The sequence below is a fragment of the Leptinotarsa decemlineata genome, unplaced genomic scaffold (genome assembly GCF_025532065.1).
Source record: "Leptinotarsa decemlineata unplaced genomic scaffold, Ldec_3_MD MMD2_tig00026361_RagTag_RagTag, whole genome shotgun sequence".
NCBI classification, from domain to species: Eukaryota; Metazoa; Arthropoda; class Insecta; order Coleoptera; family Chrysomelidae; genus Leptinotarsa; species Leptinotarsa decemlineata.
This window is the reverse complement of record NW_027412704.1, coordinates 3,205,501-3,225,176: the sequence shown is the minus strand read 5'-3', so window position 1 is coordinate 3,225,176 and position 19,676 is coordinate 3,205,501. Positions and strand designations below refer to the sequence as shown.

The following is a 19,676-nucleotide window of genomic DNA, read 5'->3' as shown; positions in this document are numbered from 1 at the left end:
AAAAATAATTAATGGCGTGTACTTTTGAATTTTTCATACTTTTTTAAGTATTTTCGGCTTTGAGGCGCGAAGCCGTAGGTGGAGAAAAAAGTTTGACATAGAAGACACTACTTGTTGACCAGAGTAAGAGTCATATATACTTATAAATGCGAAAGGTATTTAACACACATTCACCGCTGTTCCTCGGTACTGGTAAGTCCTAGGAAGCTAAAATTTGGCATTTGCTCTTGATTTCAATTTCCAATTCTGAATTCCATAATAAAAATCTCCAATTATATGAGAATTACCTACCTAGTGAAAAAATAAGTACCTCTTCCCAAAAAACAAGGTTGAAATCCAACTATCACAAAATTCCATTTGTTTAAAATGTATCTGATAAACTTGGAGTCCACTCAGTACCGAACAAATCAGAGTCGCCTTTTCAAATGAAAATACAGTTGGAAAGCATTTTTTCTCGAAACAAAAAACAAAAACACAAGACATACAATCCAATATAGTGTACAAATTGAACTGTGTGAGTTTCACAAACGTTATGTTGGTCAAACCGGACGGTATCTTGAAACACGAGTTTCAAGTCTAGTGTTAAGTCTAGTCTATCTTGAAACACGAGTCTAGTGTTAACACTAGAAGAGATGTCTATGGCCTTAATACTGCATATTTCAATTTGAAAAGTGAAATACCTGAATAATTTACCGTTTTTTCATTCTTTTTCTTTCTGCCCTTGATTAAAAAACAGACACCACCTTATCAGAATCACAAATAAAGCAATTCGTTTGTTTCATGTCGTTTTTTTTAATGTATCTAATATGTCTATAGTTTTTAAAATAGTAATATCAACACGAAGAAACTACTTTTTGGTAAGATAATTCAATCAAGAACTCATTATTTCTTGTGAAATTGAAACGATAATAATCGCATAAGTTTTGTGGGAGGTATGTTTATGAAAATTCATTGTTACAGAGCCCTGAAGAAGAATTTAATTATATTTGAAACGTTGGCAAGAGAACATTTTTTTCTAAGAAAAAATTGATACTGTTACCAACCAACTTTTCTTCAGATAGATAAATTATTGGATCACTAAACTAGTTGACTGTTTATATTTAGTATCAGCCGGGGCGACTAGCTAGTATAATATAAAAGAGTGACTGGTTTATCCACGTGTATTCCTGGAAGAAATTATCATTATTGAATATTTATCGGAAATTGTCAGTCAAATTCTACTGTTTCAGAACGCTAGAAAAATAAAAGTTCCGCAAATCTATTTATTGCTCCGCGATATATCAGTCGTCTGTTTAGATTTCTGAATGAATTAATTATCATTGATTAGAACACATTTTTCTATGAAACAGTTATTACAATTTTTATATATAAACACATGTTAATGATTTACTAATGAGCTTGCTCGAAAAGAGATTGTATTATTTCCATCTCCACTGATCGACACCACTCGTTGTTTTCCACCGCAATGATTTTATTTTGAATACATTCGTCGTTTAAACGGTTGGATAATCTGATTTTGAATCGTTAATATTTATAATGTCACAATAACTTCAACTTTTTCAAGATGATGTGGTTTCGTTACCTCCCAGTGATTTTTGTGCTAGTTGATTCTGGTTCCACGGAAAAGAAAAAGCCCCATATTATTGTCATCATTGCTGATGATATGGTAAGCCGATTTGAAATAGTGGAGGAGAATATTAGCATTATAAAGAGTGTTTAATAAACCTTGCCCATTGGAAGCAGCAGAGAAAATATTGTAGTGGGAGTTTAAATAAAAAATCAATTGCAAATTGTCCACAGTTCTGCAAAAGTACAAAAATAAACGTCATCGAAAATCTCCAATAGGAAATTTCCACGTTTTTTTGTGTACTATTTCCACAACATGTTATACTTAATGGCATGGTAATGATTTGGTACTTTATAATTGTTTTCAGTTCTTTTTGTAAACAATAATGTAACATATGTTCGTAATTAATATAGTTCACAAAAGCCATTTTGAAAAATTTGAGTTCACTTTGACTGAAGATTATGATTGAAATATCCTTTAATTCGTAATTTTATCCAGAGTAATTCACGATCTGAGCAAAGAAACAATTTGAAAGTTATAATCAATTCAGTTAAACAAAAACAAGATTCTTTTTTGCGAATATATTAAAAACTATTGCTGATTATCCAGATAGATAGTGTGAACAAGGACAGAAATGAAGTCAAAATTGTTAAGGCTTTTGCGGCCGAGGTTCTCATTGTGACTATTTTTATTCGGGTTGAAGACAGTCGATTTTTGGAATTTTTTCCCGACGTTTCGCTGACGCAACTAATAGAAACTTGAAACTTACTTACTTACCTTTTTAATTGCTTGGACATATATACTGCAGTGTCCTTGATAACATATCAGCGAAAATTAAATTGAAAGGAGTGTACTTTCAATTTTCAGCAGAAAATATCTGTTGAGAAAGTAAAGTTTAAGTTTCTGCTTCTCCATCTGTATACAAAAAAATGTGTGAATCTATAGCAGAAGCTTACTTTGAATGATTATAATTCATTTATTCTTACATGAAGGGAGTGATAAAATACTGGTAAAAACAGTTTTAAAATTAAATTCAGAAAAAATAAAAACAAAAACTTCTTTGTGTTAATTTCTTTCTCTATCTATAATTTGCACGCCACCGCAGTTGAAATCACGTTTTACAATTAAATGTTATAATGCTGAAGCGGTTTCATTGGATTTGTTTTCGTTTTTTTGTTTGCAATCATTTTTATGTTGTTGAATGCGGTTTTTCAAGTATTATTTTGTAACTTTTCAACAGATCAAGTAATTCACTTTACAAACCAGTTTTTAACATCGTTAAACAGTTTTCTCAACTTGTTTAATAGGATATAATGTTAGTTTTGTATTTTGAATAAGTATTTTGAACAAAACTCAATTCTTCTGGACAAACCTTGGATAAGACATAACATGAAACCAGCCTGCCTTATTACTAATGTATCAACAAAAGCTACACTTGCCTTATTTTCTATTTCTAAAGTGATTTGTAAATTATATTATCAGTATGACAACAAAATGGGAGTTTGAAAACGAATTGGTATAAAAAACCGATCTACTCTGGCAAGTTTTGAATTACAACATAAAATATGCACCATAAATAAACCTTCTACTATTTCACGTGATTCCTCAAACTCGCATAACTTCTTTATTTCTGAACCAGTCGAAATCAAACACTAAATGTTATAAGGGAGCTCGCCAAATAAATTAGTGAAAACTACACCCACACCAGTTGAGGCGTTTTTAATAATAAAGCCCGCAAACGCACTGGCAAGTAGACATACAACATATTTTTAGACTCATTAGGGTTCAGGCAATTATTGTTCCGGAATTGTCAAGAACCTGCGTTATTGAACTAATATCATTAGTGTTTGGGTTTCTTCAATTAGTACTATCCAAAATGATTCTAGAACTATCGAACTAGTTTTGGCGACTAATTAACAACCCACAAATGATGTCTAACAGGCCTTCTTACAGGTCACTGTCATTTGAATCATCACATGTGTCGCCTCTGTTTGGAATATGATGAAACAGCAGAATACATACTTTGTGCTTACCCCGCTGGGGACCGAATCAGGTTTATAGAGTTTGGCAGAGCTCGCAGCCCCCGAAAAAAATTGGACTGACGATTATAAAATCGTAAAAAAACAGCTGCATAAATTTTTGAGGCATAAAATAGGTTGATACTTGAAAATGTATTGTAACGACTCTGAAGCCCATACGCCAGCCAATTCATCAAATAAATACATGTATCACCGCGAAAGAATGCAGCCTGAAACAGCCTTGAAAAGTCTAGGCGAGTACCGAACAGACTACAGAATTCTACGATGGACTTTTACCGATATAAAAGGTCGGCTTCTCGTCCAGAAAGGGCAGTTGAATTTAGAAAGTGAATCGAGCGGTTAAACAAGGAATTCAAATAGTGGAAATAAATTGTTAGTTGCTAAGTGTTAAATATAAATTAGTTTGTGATAGTGAAATATTGTTAGACATAAATTTGTTTAAGACAGTTAATTCTTTAATTTGTTACAATTTGGTGTCAGGTGTGGGGTATGGGTCAGGGACGGCTTCAGTTTCGTTACAGTATATGTGGTTCATATAATACTCGTCTATATTATTTCCATTTTATAAAACACCGATAAAAATAAATACTACAACAAAAATTTATTGGCGCTCCGGGGCGACTTCATTGATTCCAGTGGCGCATTTGCTTTTTCAGCTGCAGGAAAACGCGGAAAAACATGCAGCACCACATTATCTGAAGATCTTGATCTACCATTGTACTCTCTCTCATAAAACAAAATGTGAGGTGTCTCCAGAGGCTTAAATAGATTCAATACATCGCCAGAACACTTCGTGACACGACTATCGTCAAACTTAAATCAGTCCGTTTCGTCTTTGACCAAGGCGTAATAATGACCAAATTCAACGCCAAAACCACAGTGAACAATGACTGCATGAATATTATAATAGTGGTCTGCTAGATTGAAATGTCCATCTATTTCGAACCTTCCAAAGAGTTTCTTGCTTAGAACACGATGTGAAAATACTTGTTGCAACTTTTTATGGAATATTAATAAACCTCCTTTATATATTACATATACATTCTCGCGAGAAAAATATCTTGTCAAAATTGAAATGGAACTCAGTGTCCTAAAGTTGAGAACCGGGAAAATGTACCACTGTTATTGTTGGATCATCTATATTGAGTGACCATGTTTCAGGGTTTCAACGATGTCGGCTTCCATGGCAGCAACCAAATACCAACTCCCAACATAGATGCTTTAGCCTACAATGGTGTCATTCTCAACAGTCATTATACACAAGAGTTATGCACTCCATCTAGATCAGCCTTTTTGACCGGAAAGTACCCCATACATTTAGGTGAGTCCATTCGTACTATCTTGGTGAGTTTGAGTGTAGGAAGAAGGGTGTTTTGAGCAAACTGTTTCATTGTTTTACACAATATTCACTTCCCCTGTGTTCAACTTAATTCTCGAAACCACCCCCAAAAACAAGGTTTTGGAAGGTTTCAATGGCTTTTTGAGGTGAAAAATATCGTGGTCCACCCATTTTCTCGGCCTAGGTAAATAAAAGAGTTAGGCGATGAAGGAGAATACAGCAATCAGCCATCATCACCATGTTCTTCTGTTTCAAATAATCAGTTGTTTGATTTGGTGGATGCAAGCTGGCATTATAATGATGAAGAAAGACGTCGAAGACTTTTGACTTTCATTTTAACCGACGATCGGGACTTCATTGGACCACACAAAGAAATTTCCGGCCTTGATGGTAGAGCTTGTACTCTTTGTCTTCCCGTCGTGGTGCTGATCAGGATTTCAAAGTTGCGACATTCGCAGATCCGCGTTTGCAAAGTGCGGGATCCAGTGGATTGGTAAGTGCAGTGGGATCCCGCGGTAATGCGGGATCCCGTTTTGCCGAATTGCAATCTCTAGTCGAGAATAGGTGTAAACTACAATAAACTTTCGCGGATTAAAGTGTAGAATCGAATAGAGTCACTTACTGTGTGACGACCGTCACATAAGCTCGCATTCGCTTTTCTGCGATGAGTCCAAACATGCTCTGCTATCTCCAATTTGCTCCTCGCTGTGCTCAGCAATGCGAACTGTCAATGACCTCTTCGTTTCACCGATATAGGATTTTCCACACTCGCAGAGTATCCGTTTAATGAAATTCTTGGAATCGCAGTCCGCGTTTGGTTGCCTAGTTTTCGTGAGGCTGCTACAGATGGTGTTTCCGGATCTGAAGCAGGTTCTGATGTTGTACTTGGGTCCACTTCTTCTTATCCTTTCCGACAATCCTCTGATGTAGGGAAGTGCAAGTACTGGTTGTGACGGCTTCTCTTCCTTGCGAGGCTTTTGTTGTCTTTCAGCCAAAGTCTCTTCCACCATCACTTTGGAGTAACCATTCCATTGGAGATCATTTTTGATGATGCCTAGTTCCTTTTCGAGAGCTTCCTTCCTATTACAGACCGAAAGCGCCGTCTCCTAGAGTGATGATTCCTCTTTCAGTCGATTGTTGGTGGTTGGATTCGTGGTTCAAATACGTTGCACTTTTGTAAACCGTACATTGATACTCTTAGAATATATTTTGAGACAATTATTACCCTTATTTTGGGGTGGAGGGAGTCACGAATACAAAAATCAACGTGACTCCTTTCTTGTGAATTGTTGACGCAACTCCTGTTAACTGTTTCATTTCGTGTTCGTTTAGCTACCCTGTATAAGAAGATTTAAGAAATTTCTGTCAGGGAAATTAACTTTTAGGTCTGATGTTATAACGGATTTCTAGTTAACTCATCTTTCTTCACATTTCTTATATATTTCTCAGTCTTCCTTTGCAGGAATTTCTTGGTCGGAGTTGATGACATTGCCCTGACCTCCAGAACTTGTCACAATTGATCACGTTAATCTCTGTCAGATAATTTTGGGATGTTCGTCCAATCTTAAACAATCAATTTGGTATGGTCGCCGTGACTATTCGAAATCGTCTCACCTTAAAGGTTACTAATTTTTCAGCGCTCGCTCTTTCACCTCGAATCCTGTTGATTGGAATTGCGTCATGTTCACGGACCGTGTATTCGGTCGAATTACTTTTCAATGTCTTTAACATTGACCGCAATCTTGCTGCAGAGACCAGTTCCTGATCTGCCGCTATGGAATTTTGTGACCGAGTTTTGTAATCGAATATAGGACTGAAATGCAAAGCATGTTCTTTGTGGTCGGTTTCCTCGTAATTATATATGCGATTAATCGATCTATTTCATTTTTCTGCACTTAAAAGAAAATGAAGGTTGTGGTAGAAATATCTATGGCTTCCTCAGGACTGGCTCGTGAGATTTAAGAGTTACAATTTCGTAAGCTAAAACAATATTCAACATTAAAAATAATTTTAGATTTATCCAAAATCTATACAGGGTGTCCCTGGGCTTCCTCTTTTCCTCTCGGGAATGTATAGATGGAGTCAAAATATAATCAGTACTTCAGATAACTTTTGTTCCCAAAATCCTTCGTTACCAAGTTAGGGGCCCTCGAAGTTACAAAATGAAGATTGTTTTTCTTCGATCATTTTACAAGTTGATGTTCAAAATCAACTAAATTTTGGTGATTGACTAAACAAATGAATTGCTTTGATGAGCCTTCATGCAGGAATCAGTTGTGCTACAAAGTCAGGAACGGACTACCTCCGATCTTCCACACCCCAAAACTTTGAAATGACAGATATTTTCTAATATTTTTCAACAAAATCAGGTTATCCAGACAATTTTCTGAATAAAAGTACTCGTGTGAGGAATTTGTAATCAGTTTGTTCATACATTTCTTCTAGTAGACGGTTTTCATTCAGATCTGATAAAATTAACGTAAAATAGTCAGCGTATGCTGTTTACATTTCATTTCTCTATATCATTAACGTAGACTATAAAGAGGATAGGGCCTAAAATTGACCCCGGCAGCACTCCCATTTCGAGTTCGAGTTATTAGTTACTCGTCATAATATTTCTGTTTTATGCTCACATAGGTTATGTTGGGTTAGGTCCAAAGTGAGCGGGTCTATTCGACGCTCCACCGCAACCTGCAAGGGTTTATTGTGACTCACACCTATTCACACTCGACCAAGTAGACCCAGCTTCTTAACGAAGCCGATTAGTTTGTATGGTGAGTGGTCTTTCATGTCAGATGGTAAGAGTACGGCTCTGCCGAACTCTAAAAACCTGATTTGGTCCCCAGCGGGGCAGGTACAAAGTATGTGCTCTGCTGTTTTATCATTTTCCAAACAGAGGCGACACAAACTGTCTTCCGACAGTCCAAGTCTCTGCATATGATAATTCAAAAGACAGTGACCTCTAAGAAGGCCTGTTAGACATCGTAGTTCATCCCTACTGTAGTCCAACACCTGTTTGGTATCAAGCTTCGAAGCTTGATTCACCCTTCGAAGGGTGAATAAACGCCATGGAGTGAGCCAATCCTGAAAGATTCTGCCAGATGTCAATAAATCTTCTTGCCATCCAGGTTTATGCTCACAAACTGAGTTCTATTATGTAAACAGCTTAAAACTATTGAAGTTCAATAACTCTAACTCCATATGTCTCCAATTTCAGTAATAATTTGTCAATCGAAAGCTCTACTGAGGTCCCAAAAACCCCAACAGGGCTCCCGCCTACCTTAATCAGGTTTACAAGTTTTTCGTAAAAATCAAGATTGGTTGTCATCCACACAACTTACAAAATCTATAGGAATATACTTTACATCCTTGCGAAATAAGCAATTTAATTTTCAGTTATTCAGTATTCATCTATGTTGGTATTATGATGATTACTGGTTAGCTTACCTATTCAAAAATTCTCAGGTATGCAGCATTTGGTTATCTTGGAACCAGAACCTTGGGGACTTCCCCTCAATGAGACTCTTCTGCCGCAGCATTTGAAAAGAAATGGTTATTCCACGCATGCTATTGGAAAGTGGCATTTGGGTTTCTTCGAAAAGGAATACACTCCCACTTACAGAGGTTTTGATACACACTATGGTTACTGGCAGGGGCTGCAGGACTACTATTCTCACATGACTCATGCAACGGTAAGAATATCAAAAAATGGAGCAACGTTATTGCTAACTCAACAAAAATTATTAATTTCTTGAATAGATCTCGTCGTTTTGATATTTTAATATACAGGGCGTTATTAACGAAAACTTGAACCCCCCTGTTTAACGTATTGATGGCTCACGTTGTGGTCTGATTGATTCGTATTATAAATTCTTGCAGCAGCTTTAGCACATTCATTATTTCGATTATAGGTTGCAACAATTTCTATTCTTTTTTCAGTAGAATAAACCATGTTGGAACACAGTGAACAAGAATGAGTGAATAATAATTCGTGAATAATAATTCGTGAAGAAGTGACAGTGGCCAACTGTCTACTTTTTGTTCTGCGACAACTAGATTCAACAAAAACTACAAGTGCAGGAAAAACTAACAGTGTGGTCCATTTCAAAACGTTTAGTACTAATTGAATGAATACTACAAATCTAGAAGACCTGCGACAAATAATTGTTTGGGAGTGCCGATTTCTGACTCCGACACATCTTCAATAATGCGAGGAACTCTTTCGAAAGTAGACTGTATCAGGGCCGTCGGCATGGGGGGAGGGGAGAACTTCCCCCCCTGCTTTTTCGACTTCTGAAAAAGTTAGTGTTGTTTCCTTTCATTTGTATTGAATATTCCTATACATGGTCGATATGGTGGAAGACCAAGAACCTTGGTCCAAACTAGAATAATTCCCATTATTATTTTTATAATTATCAAAATTTATTTTTGTTTGTGCATACCCTAACGGGCATAAGCATTCAGCCAATCTTTGGATAGCTATGTAAGAAAATTAATATATTATAGTAGTAACTAATCCCTCGGTTTTCATTTTTTCGAAAGTTGGGAAATTTTGCTGATGTGCTTGGGAAAATTTGGAATCCCCTTCCCCCCTGTTATTTTTTCCGCTACGGCCCTGGACTGTATTATTGTATAGAACTAAATGGAGGTCATTTTGAACACTTTATCTGTTGATTGTGTTGCTATTGATATTATTTTTGCTGATTTCCCCAATAAAATGAGCGACAACGTATTTTCTGTTTTTTCCCAAATAAAATATTCAACATTCCATTTCTCAATAAAGAATGAACCAATTTTGAAAAAAATTACTGTAGTAATAGAGGGACAAAATACGTTTCAAATGATGTATCACTCGACCCCCCATGTCATTGAAAAAAATAGGGGGTTAGTTGCTGACCGCAGGAGAATGAAGTTTCGGGTGTGACTTCCATATCAGAATTAGTCTCCCTAGAAATAAAAATTGACGTGTTCTCTGAAATTTTCGATTATACCTGCGTTTCTAGCTTACAGGGGAGGTCAAGTTTTCGTTGGAAAACCCTGTATTTTTACATGTTATTTCTATCAACTAGTATTGCCCTGTTTGTTCTGATAGATAGCCTGTTGATAGTTCGTCTGTGGATCAATAAATATGATTTTATTCTGAGCTGTCGTATTTCGTAGTACACCTCCGAATATGGATACGACATGAGAAGGGGCATGGATGTAGACTATAGCGCCAAAGGAAAATACAGCACCACTTTATTCACCGAAGAAGCTGTCAGGTTGATCCGTGAGCACGACACTAAGAACCCAATGTTCATGTATATGGCCCATCTTGCACCGCACACAGGAAATGATAATGATCCTCTTCAAGCTCCTGACGAAGAAATTGCCAAGTTTGCACACATCGAAGATCCCGAGAGACGTGTTTATGCAGGTAATTTTCATTTTTCCGCAATTCGGGATTCCTCCAACCAATCTAGATCACTGAATCGAAGAGAATATACTAAAAAAACTAATGTTTCGAAACATATTCGGAGCATCGAGCTTTCTCGGCTAATACCACGACGGATATTGAATTGCAGTAATGTTTTACCGTCTTTCAGTTCAGTATTAGGACTTTTTCCATCTAATAACAGTCAGAATTGCTGCTCTTGTCATACTGAAGTTAGATGGGAAGCGTAAATCATTTTCTTCTTTCAGTTTTTTTTTATCAAATGAAAAGCGCAGTTATTCAGCAAGGAATGGAACTACGTTTATCTAGCTTAATACTGATGAGTATGTACAAATGATAATCGTAGGTTTTCATAACCATATTCGTAGAGCATCGAAACGAAGAGTAAATCAAATATTTCAAGTATCTTTTCATATATTTTTGGAAAGGGGCTTCCAAGAGGGACTTCCGATCTTTGACAATTAAGAACGGCCGTTGTTGAAGCTACATCTGTCAAATTTGTTGTCATTTGTCACGACTGATACTGCTTGTTGTTGGATAAATGAAGATCTCAAAGCTTTCACAGGGGCAGCCTCAAACCACTGTCTGATTATTATTAATAGTAAATCTAATGTATTGTTTCCGGCTCCAAAATCAATCGCAGTACTGTACTTAATGATTTTGATGTTAGTATAAATGATACTTTAATATTCAGTGATGGGGCCCATTTCTAGATGAATGTGCACGTGAACAAATGAAATTGTCGAATTTGGGTCGACACCAATCCATATGAGATCCAAGAGAGTCCAATTCATCCCGGATTTCGGGTTGTGGCGGCGTCATCGGCCCATATCTCTTTGAGAACGACGTTGGTCAGGCCATCAGTCAACGGCGAGCACTATAGGCTAATAATTGCCAACTTCTTTTGGCCTGAATTGGATGATCTGGATACCAACGATATGTGGCTTCAACAGGACAGCGCTACGTGCCACATAGCTCGTGCCACATTGGATGTACTCTCTATACTTTCAACTGAACCACGAGACAGCCTGTATAAAAATTAGGGAAACCATTACTATTACTTTGGTACGATACCTGAGACTTTAGTACCCGTGTATTCTTCTTTTTCAAGCAATGGTATCTATGCTGGATAAGAGTGTAGGCAGCGTTATTGCAGCTCTGCGAGAAAAGCATATGCTAGAAAACTCCATAATCCTCTTTTTCTCCGACAATGGTGCCCAGCCCGAAGGAACTCACGCAAATCATGGATCCAATTATCCGTTTAGAGGGGTAAGTCAAACAAGAGGCTATATTATTTTACTTTTCTATTATTATAGTGTTAAAAATATCACAAGAACAACTAGATTAAAGTAACTTGGCAAATAGTTATTGAATATGGAGGAAAATCTTGCAAAGTACATGAACAAAATGGTTAAGCCTCTTCAGTCCTGAGTTAATCTCCCATGACTTGGATTTTACGGCTACGTAAAGCGTATTTATGTTGACTCAGGTAGGCTGGTGTGATAATACCTGAACCTGGATTGAGTAAACTGTCAAAAACATTCGTCGACCCTTTTCTACCTGTAGGGTTATTTGCTATTCTTAAATTTCTTACAATGGGATTTCTTATTCAGAGGAGATTTACAACTTCTTCTTTTCTGTTGAAATTATCCGTGTGTCTGTGAATCTCTATTGCCTCTCGTACCAGTCGGCTATGGTATCCCTGGTTGGGGGCAACGAGTTTCGTATTTTCAAACAGGATTCTGTAGTTTCCTTCACTGATTGCGTGTTCCACCACAGCCGACTTGTGGGTTAGTCTAGGCTACACTTTGTCGGTTAGTCTAGCCTAGCACATGCAATTAACCCTCCTAAAACTCTAGATCAATACTCTTGTTCAATTGCTTCGGTTTTCTCCTAAAAAGATAAATGTTTCCCAACCAGCTATAATAATGTCAGGACAGACAATTCCGCTTTCTGTTCCAATAAGTTTGTTGAGGAATAAAATGGACACCAATGTCGCTGGAATTGCAAATTCTGCTTCTCTGTAGCTTGGAACACTGTTCCGAACCAGAAAACTGTACACACCTCAGCAACTTCTGAGGCTCTATAGAACTCAGATAAGACCTTCTTTGGAGCAACCTTGATAGTCTGAAGCATCGAAGGAAGGTTGGTGATTTGTCTCTCGTTTATACATACTTTCACAGGAGGTTTTCAAATGACTTGACACATTTGATTCCACCAAGAGCGGCACATATCAGAAATACACGACAATCTGTGACTGCTAATGATCTTGAGATTCAGCTCAGTACACCTCGAACTCCTACTGTTTGAGAACTCTTTCATTTGGAGAACTGTGCGTATGTGGAATAAATTTACTGAGAACGTTTTTCCAAATGGATTTAATCTCCAGCGATTCAAATCCAATGTGAATCGGTACTTTTGCACAGGCACCGCTCTTAGAGCACCTCAAAGATTTTCCTGTAGTGCTTGTGTTTTGTCCTTGAGAAAAAATTGCAGAAAATCTCGGTTATAACCTTGGATCTAGTGAGGATCCCACAAAATATCTTGAATGTAAGAGAATCAATGACACTTTCATTTTATGTGACACTGACCTGACCAGCGGCGGCTCGTCAGAGGAGGCAAGGGAGGCTTAGCCTCCCCATAAAATTTGAAGCTATTCATCGCAATAAATTAAAAGATATTGACAAATAATTATGATTTTATTAATATTATATTAATAAATTTTACATTATTAAAACTCTGGGAAGGCCTCAACCAAATTTGATTTCAAATAAATCGTCAGATAATCGACAAAGTCGTGGATTTAATATTAGTTGGTACGATAAATACGATTGGTTAACCGGCTCCATCAAACGAGAAAAACTTTTTTGTTGACCCTGTGTTTTATTTTCCGTACAAACCGAATACCAAACGTGGTCTAAAATAGGATACTCCGATTAAAAAAATTTACCTCGTGTGGGGTAAATATGATTCACAATTTGGCACTTTCTTAAACGGTAGCGTTTTTTCGGGCACCTCAAAAACCATCCAAAATGAGCGTATTATAGACAGTGTGGCATACATTATTAAGGAAAATATAAGCAAGGAGATTGAAAGTGTTTTATTTTTGCATGGGAAATTGATGAAAATACCGATATTACCTGTACATCACAACTTTCAATCGTTTTTAGATATGTCAAAGATGGTAATGTGGTAGAACAGCTTTAGTATTAAGCAAAGCGTGCAACAACATAAAAATTTTCGCGCCTCCGGCGGGACTTTCTGTGTTTATATAGTCTATATGACTTAAGCCTCCCCTGTTCTCCAATGCACGAGCCGTCACTGGACCTGACAGAACTAAAACAAGTTCCTTCCGATACTTGTTCGTTCCTGCTTCTGACCGAACGAACAAGAATTAGACTGTTAAAGACTAGCTCTTCTTTGTATAAAACTGTTCCCTCTGTCTATGTTTAGAGAATTAGGTTTGCATCATGATCGAAGTGTGATTTCAAATACTTTTTCAAACGTGGATCGCCAAAACATCTCTAGCATAGATCACTTGACCTCCTTTTCTTATTCAACCTATTCTCAATGTGACTGAAGTATTCATTCAAATTTTTCGAATTTCAGGCTAAATATTCTTCGTGGGAAGGAGCTCAAAGAAACCTAGCCGCAATATGGAGTCCACTCATCAAAAAGAACCAAAGAATATCCAACCAACTCATGCATCTTACAGATTGGTTGCCAACTTTCTTTTCAGCTGCAGGTAAATGGCATTTAAATACTGGTAAAACACAATAAAAATATTGATAGTTTTGAAAACATTGATTCCAATAACTGTGAATTTTATTTTCAATTCGTCTTTTTTGGGTCCGTGTATTTTCAAATATTGAACAACAGGGTTTTTTCTGTATTCGATTTCAAACTTCTTCATTTTCTATTCAAATATCGGGATTAAATAAATAAATATGAACCCAAATTCGACAATTTCTCATATAAGCTTTTAGTTCATTCTAAATGTGAAAGGTTATCCAAATAATTGATGGATTCACTTATTTTTATCATTGGCAGTATATTAAGCAATATCTCTCGGAATATTATTTCTGAAGTTCCACAAAAATTCATCCATTCCAGTTGGAAACTGAATAAAAATGTATTTTGGAAATTGGAAACAAGTAAAGTACAGTTTTGACTATTGTATAGGTAACTTTTCGACAGTAACTGGAAAAATTCGTTAGCAGTGAATGACAAACGATCATTTATATTATCAGATACAACTATTACAAAAAACATTACAGACAAAATTGAAAACTGTTTTGGATAATAAATAACAATGCGTTGAGGTTCAAGGAACTTTAAGTGAATTCAAAACAATAAAATTCGGGGTGCCTCGAGGTACGGTATTCGGCCCCTGCCTTTTCAATGTATACCTATGTAATGTGTTCCTTGCAGATATCAAAGGCCAGATAGTTAACATTGCTGATGACTCCGATGTAACATCTACGGGTTTTTATATATCTGGGTCACCAATGAAATAATATTTAACTGTCTAGCAATTTTGTAACCCTCTCGCTATTGCCGTATTTGTGTGCCGATCGCACGAAGGCCGGTCTTTTTGAAATCTGGTCATTTGGTGTACCTACTTATATTCTCTCTCATTATATGTTTCCAGAACGATGCCGATGCTCTAACTGAATTTTAATCTTAGTTAAAATACTTTTCATTTACTATTCTCTTCTCGATTGATTGATTTACTTTTACTTCAGGGAGAGTTGTGTATAACTTTAAATTTGGGCCTTTTTTTGTAATTGTAATATGAGCTCTAGCTAAACAACCCGCACTAGGAACCCAACAATATATAACCTCTTTGCAAATAGGAAGTGAACTCAGACAAAATAATATGTGAACTCTCTCTAAACATCAACTGGTTAGTAAAAAACATAACAAACACTCACATAACGCCTCTTTGGGTGGTTCATGGTCAACCATCGGTTACGTTGACCCGGTGTGTCTTCAACACCAACACTTTTATATTCAACTTCCCGTTACCCAATACCGGCTTACGATTTCACTACAGATTTTCCTTAAATTTCGCACCACGCACTTTGAAACAAAATAACTCTCCTATTTAGGCCACGTTCCTCAGCCTCGAAGGCTGAGGGATGAGACCCCCGAACTCGTCTCGACGGGCTCCAGTAACCGACTTCCCTGTGTCTCTCGCAAAAACTTCCACGCCCTCGTGTCAGTAAAGCTAGCCACAAAAAACTCATCTCAGCGTTTTTAACTTCCCCAAGCGTATAATGATCGGCAGGATTTAATAGATACATTTGTTTAGTCTAGCCCAACTTGTACATGACCACAACGACGCTCAAAGGTCAGACAGTCATAAAGTAGTTCAAACACTTTTTCACCGAAGAAACGGGTGATCGACCTCGATCTCTATGAATAAAATAATATTTTACGTTACTATCACAATGGTAGTTAATACACCCCGATATTTTACAACACTGAAAGTTGAGCAGAACTATTTGATAAAGTTGACGTAGACTTCACTAAAATAAAAACATAGTTTGATCATAGGTCATTATGGTGAATTTCGAAGACTTACTATGAAAGATGCAAGCGTGGTTCAAAGACAGATTTCATATGACCATCCATATTATATTTGAATTCCTCTCCCTTGATGACTGATATAATGATTTGTGTCGATTTCATTAAATCTGTTATCTTATCACAAACATCTTGTTTCGTTTCACAGGTCTCAACAAGAGTGAACTATCAAACATAGACGGTTTAGACATGTGGAAAACCATCTCCGAAGGGGCGGAAAGCCCCAGGACGGAACTGATTTACAACATAGACGACGTTGGCCCACATTATGGCGCAATAAGACGCGGAGGATGGAAATATATCTACGGATCCACCACCAATGGGAAAAAGGACAGGTGGTTTGCCGATCCAGGAAACAACAGTGTCTACCATTACGACAAGAAACTGATTTTGAACTCCAAAGCAGGAACCGCATTCGCTGGTGTCATAACATACCAACAAATCAAAGAGAAGGGCATGAAACAGATCGACAGGAATTTCAGTAACGAGCTACTAGATGAAAATACCATTTTCAAGCTGAGAAACGAAGCAACAGTAAAATGCAATGCAGTCAATGTTGAAGATCAACTGGAGGAAACCAAGTGCGACCTGCTCAAATCGCCATGTTTATTCAACATCAAAGATGATCCCTGTGAAAGAGTCAATTTAGCTTCCAGACGTCCTAATATAGTTGCCAATCTAGAACAAGCGATAGTGCAATATAGAAAGACAGCGCTACCGCCTAGGAATCTACCCAGAGATTCGAACGCTGATCCAGATAGATGGGGAGGTGTCTGGACAAACTGGCATGACTGTGAAAATGTTTTCAAGACGAAACTACCCCTGGAGACACTCTCGCCATTAGCTATAACAATGATATCTCTCGCTGGTATTGCTGTTTTGGCTATTGTGATTGGTTTATTATTCCTCAGCTACTGTAGAATTAAGAGAAAGAGAACACCTGCCCCTACCTTCAACGGTCATTTTGATGAAACGCCGTTGAATGAGACAAATGCCTGTTAGAGTTAAATCTAGTTGACTGTAGTTTTGTTATTGGTGCCATTTTTGTTGGAAAATGGCATTCAATAGTGTTGTGGGTATTAATGTTTGGATATTTTTCAATTTTAGGAAAAATCATCCTTAACTTTGGTAGTTTTGAGAAAGTAGTTATTGGAACGCCTTTGTAATATAATGAGAATGTATCCTTTCTATCTACTCATAAAATGATCAAGAGAATACAAAAGCTACCTACGTACAAATGTAAATTATAATTATTATTACAAAAAAGTAGACCAAAGTGACTGGTTGAATGATAAAATTCATTTACCAATCACCGACAATTGTTCACAGTAAAATTTTAATAATAATTTAGGCTACTTGTACCGAAAATCAAAAAATCCATTTGTAGTAGAAAAATTAAAAACGTGAACATTGTTTATATTTTGTAAATTTTATGAAAACACGACTCTCAATAAAAAAATTGTTTTTTATTCAAAAATGTATTCAATATTTGTATTCCAAACATTCGTAATGGGATCGAATCAGATACCATTTACGGGATTTCTACACAATATAATCAATGGAAGAAGTAAAATTTCACTTACAACGGTGTTACTGAAGAGCCTTATCGGCTCTTCAGTAACAAATACGGATGTGTGTGTGCCGTAACGCGCCATAAGTATAATAATAATGTGTTTATTTACAAGCAATAGAAAGAGTTTCCAATACATCATATACAATTTCAGATAGAATACAAAAAAAAGGAAAATCAGTTGAATGGAACGTCCTAGATATGGGCAATAAACATCGAGTATATATCCATAAATTTCATATGATTGGATTAAATTATAGTCAATGCCAACTAAAATGACTCAGCGCAGAAACGTAAAATCGTTCTGTGTTAAAAGACTCCGCCCACTGTCATATTTCGCATTGTCAGTAGCGCAACAGCCAGTTATAAGTTGAGTTGTGAGTGAGCGAGTGAGTTATAACTCTAAAATGAGTGAGAAAAAACGTGATATATTAAATGTGTATTATTACACATTTAATATATCAGGTTGAACTGGATGGACACTTTGTTAATTGTGAAAATGTCGAGATAACTGCACTATTGACATCAGTTTGTGTGACCAATAGCTATCTTCTGGGGCAGGTACAATTTAGTTTGGAATGCGCATCAAAATCTCATCTTAGTTGATAGTGTGTCGGGACGCGATTGGCCGATTCCCATCGGCGACAGAACAGTAGTGGGGGTTAGGTTAGGTAGGGGTTATGACGCGTCAAAACATTCCATACAGAGTTGCCAACCGTAGCAGAATTCCGCTACTGTAGCGGCATTTACTCGACGGTAGCGGCGCAGCGGATTTGAACATAAAGTAGCGGAATTTTCTACAAATAATCAATATTGAAAAAAATATGGAAGAAGAGGCAGTGGACAACACTCGACGCTGACACTTGAATAATTGAATGCACAGTCAATACGTTATAGAGAAGAATATTTTTGGATATTTTCATTCATTTCATAAAACTTATAACCTCCAATATTTTGAAACTAATAGTTTCGACTGTCTAGAGTCATCTGATTGTAGCCTGAGCGCAAGAGCTACCGCAGTTGTAATTGACGGAAACGGGGCATTTGAAAAAAAATACAGAAAGTCTCGAAAACAAACTTTTTCTCAACATAGGTTGTCTGATTCCAATTTGAAAGGATGGATTAGACCTGTCGCGAATGATCGTTCAAGAGCTCAGTGTGACTATACGTACGTGAACAAATTGATATTTATTTTTACTTTTCGAAATAATTATTTCCAACTAAGAAATATTTGGTCGAGAAGACAGCTTTCAAAAATTAACTGCTGTGAAATTAGAAAATTGGGTACCATCTACTGAGTTGCGCGGTTGAAAATTAGCATGATCTTGATTCCTGACGTCAGTGACAGTTCAGTTTTGTGGTATCTAAAGGGTACACAAACTACAAACTGTAAGTTCTGTGGTATTTAATTTTGGATAGGACGCATGAGTTAACTGATTGCGTCAGATATATAAGTGTAGTGGAATATGAATAAGTGTAGCGGAATTTTGGTTCACGTGTAGCGACTTTATAGTTCATCCAGTTGGCGACACTGATTCCATACTACATACTAGTATGTTTCTAAATCTCGCGCAGAATGGCGCGTGAATTCTAACTATTGAATGGCCACCACAGTATTGACTCAAAATAACGACACAACAGAATAGCCTTCACACTCGTCGTCACGTCAGAGAGCTCCACAACATAATAATGTAATCTCATCTTAAGTTTCGGACACCAAAAAAAAAAAAAAAAAGTTTCTGCTATGGCCTAACAGATACATCGACACTTGCAGAACAGGGCTTCTCAGATTACTGCCATTGATTTCGAATGCACACAAGTTCTTGACCAGACCAGATGGTACTGTACCGCAGTAGCAGACGAAACGTCAGGTATAAAAACCTGCAGACCACGGTTAATAAACCCGGAAACATCGTACAATTTGTTAGACACTGGCCGTGATAACCTACACACCATAATCCATTGTTTATCTGTTGAAATCTGTTTTTTCCTCAACCAGTTGTCGCCTCTCTATGAACGACAACTCTCAGAAGTCGACACGTGCGGGCCGAGGATTAACGAGGTCTTCTAACGTGCGGTTCCTAGCACTTCTGAATCTACCCCACTAAGTCTTTTCATTTACACTTCTGTTCTTCAGA

General features: G+C 37.0%; 1 protein-coding gene across 2 annotated transcripts; it reads left to right on the top strand.

The window, feature by feature from the left end:
• The first annotated feature begins 776 nt into the window (after window positions 1–776).
• Window positions 777–17,436, top strand: LOC111517583 (arylsulfatase B). 2 transcript variants are annotated; one of them, XM_074184949.1, is made up of 7 exons: window positions 777–857; window positions 4,768–4,927; window positions 8,411–8,637; window positions 10,106–10,361; window positions 11,491–11,648; window positions 13,989–14,124; window positions 16,117–17,436. In XM_074184949.1, the coding sequence occupies exons 1-7, from the start codon at window positions 807–809 to the stop codon at window positions 16,968–16,970; spliced, it is 1,842 nt and encodes a 613-aa protein (XP_074041050.1). In that variant the 5' UTR covers window positions 777–806; the 3' UTR covers window positions 16,971–17,436. The 2 variants fall into 2 exon arrangements, with proteins under 2 accessions (XP_074041050.1, XP_023029567.2); XM_023173799.2 differs by lacking the exon at window positions 777–857 and adding an exon at window positions 1,432–1,666.
• The last annotated feature ends 2,240 nt before the right edge of the window (window positions 17,437–19,676 follow it).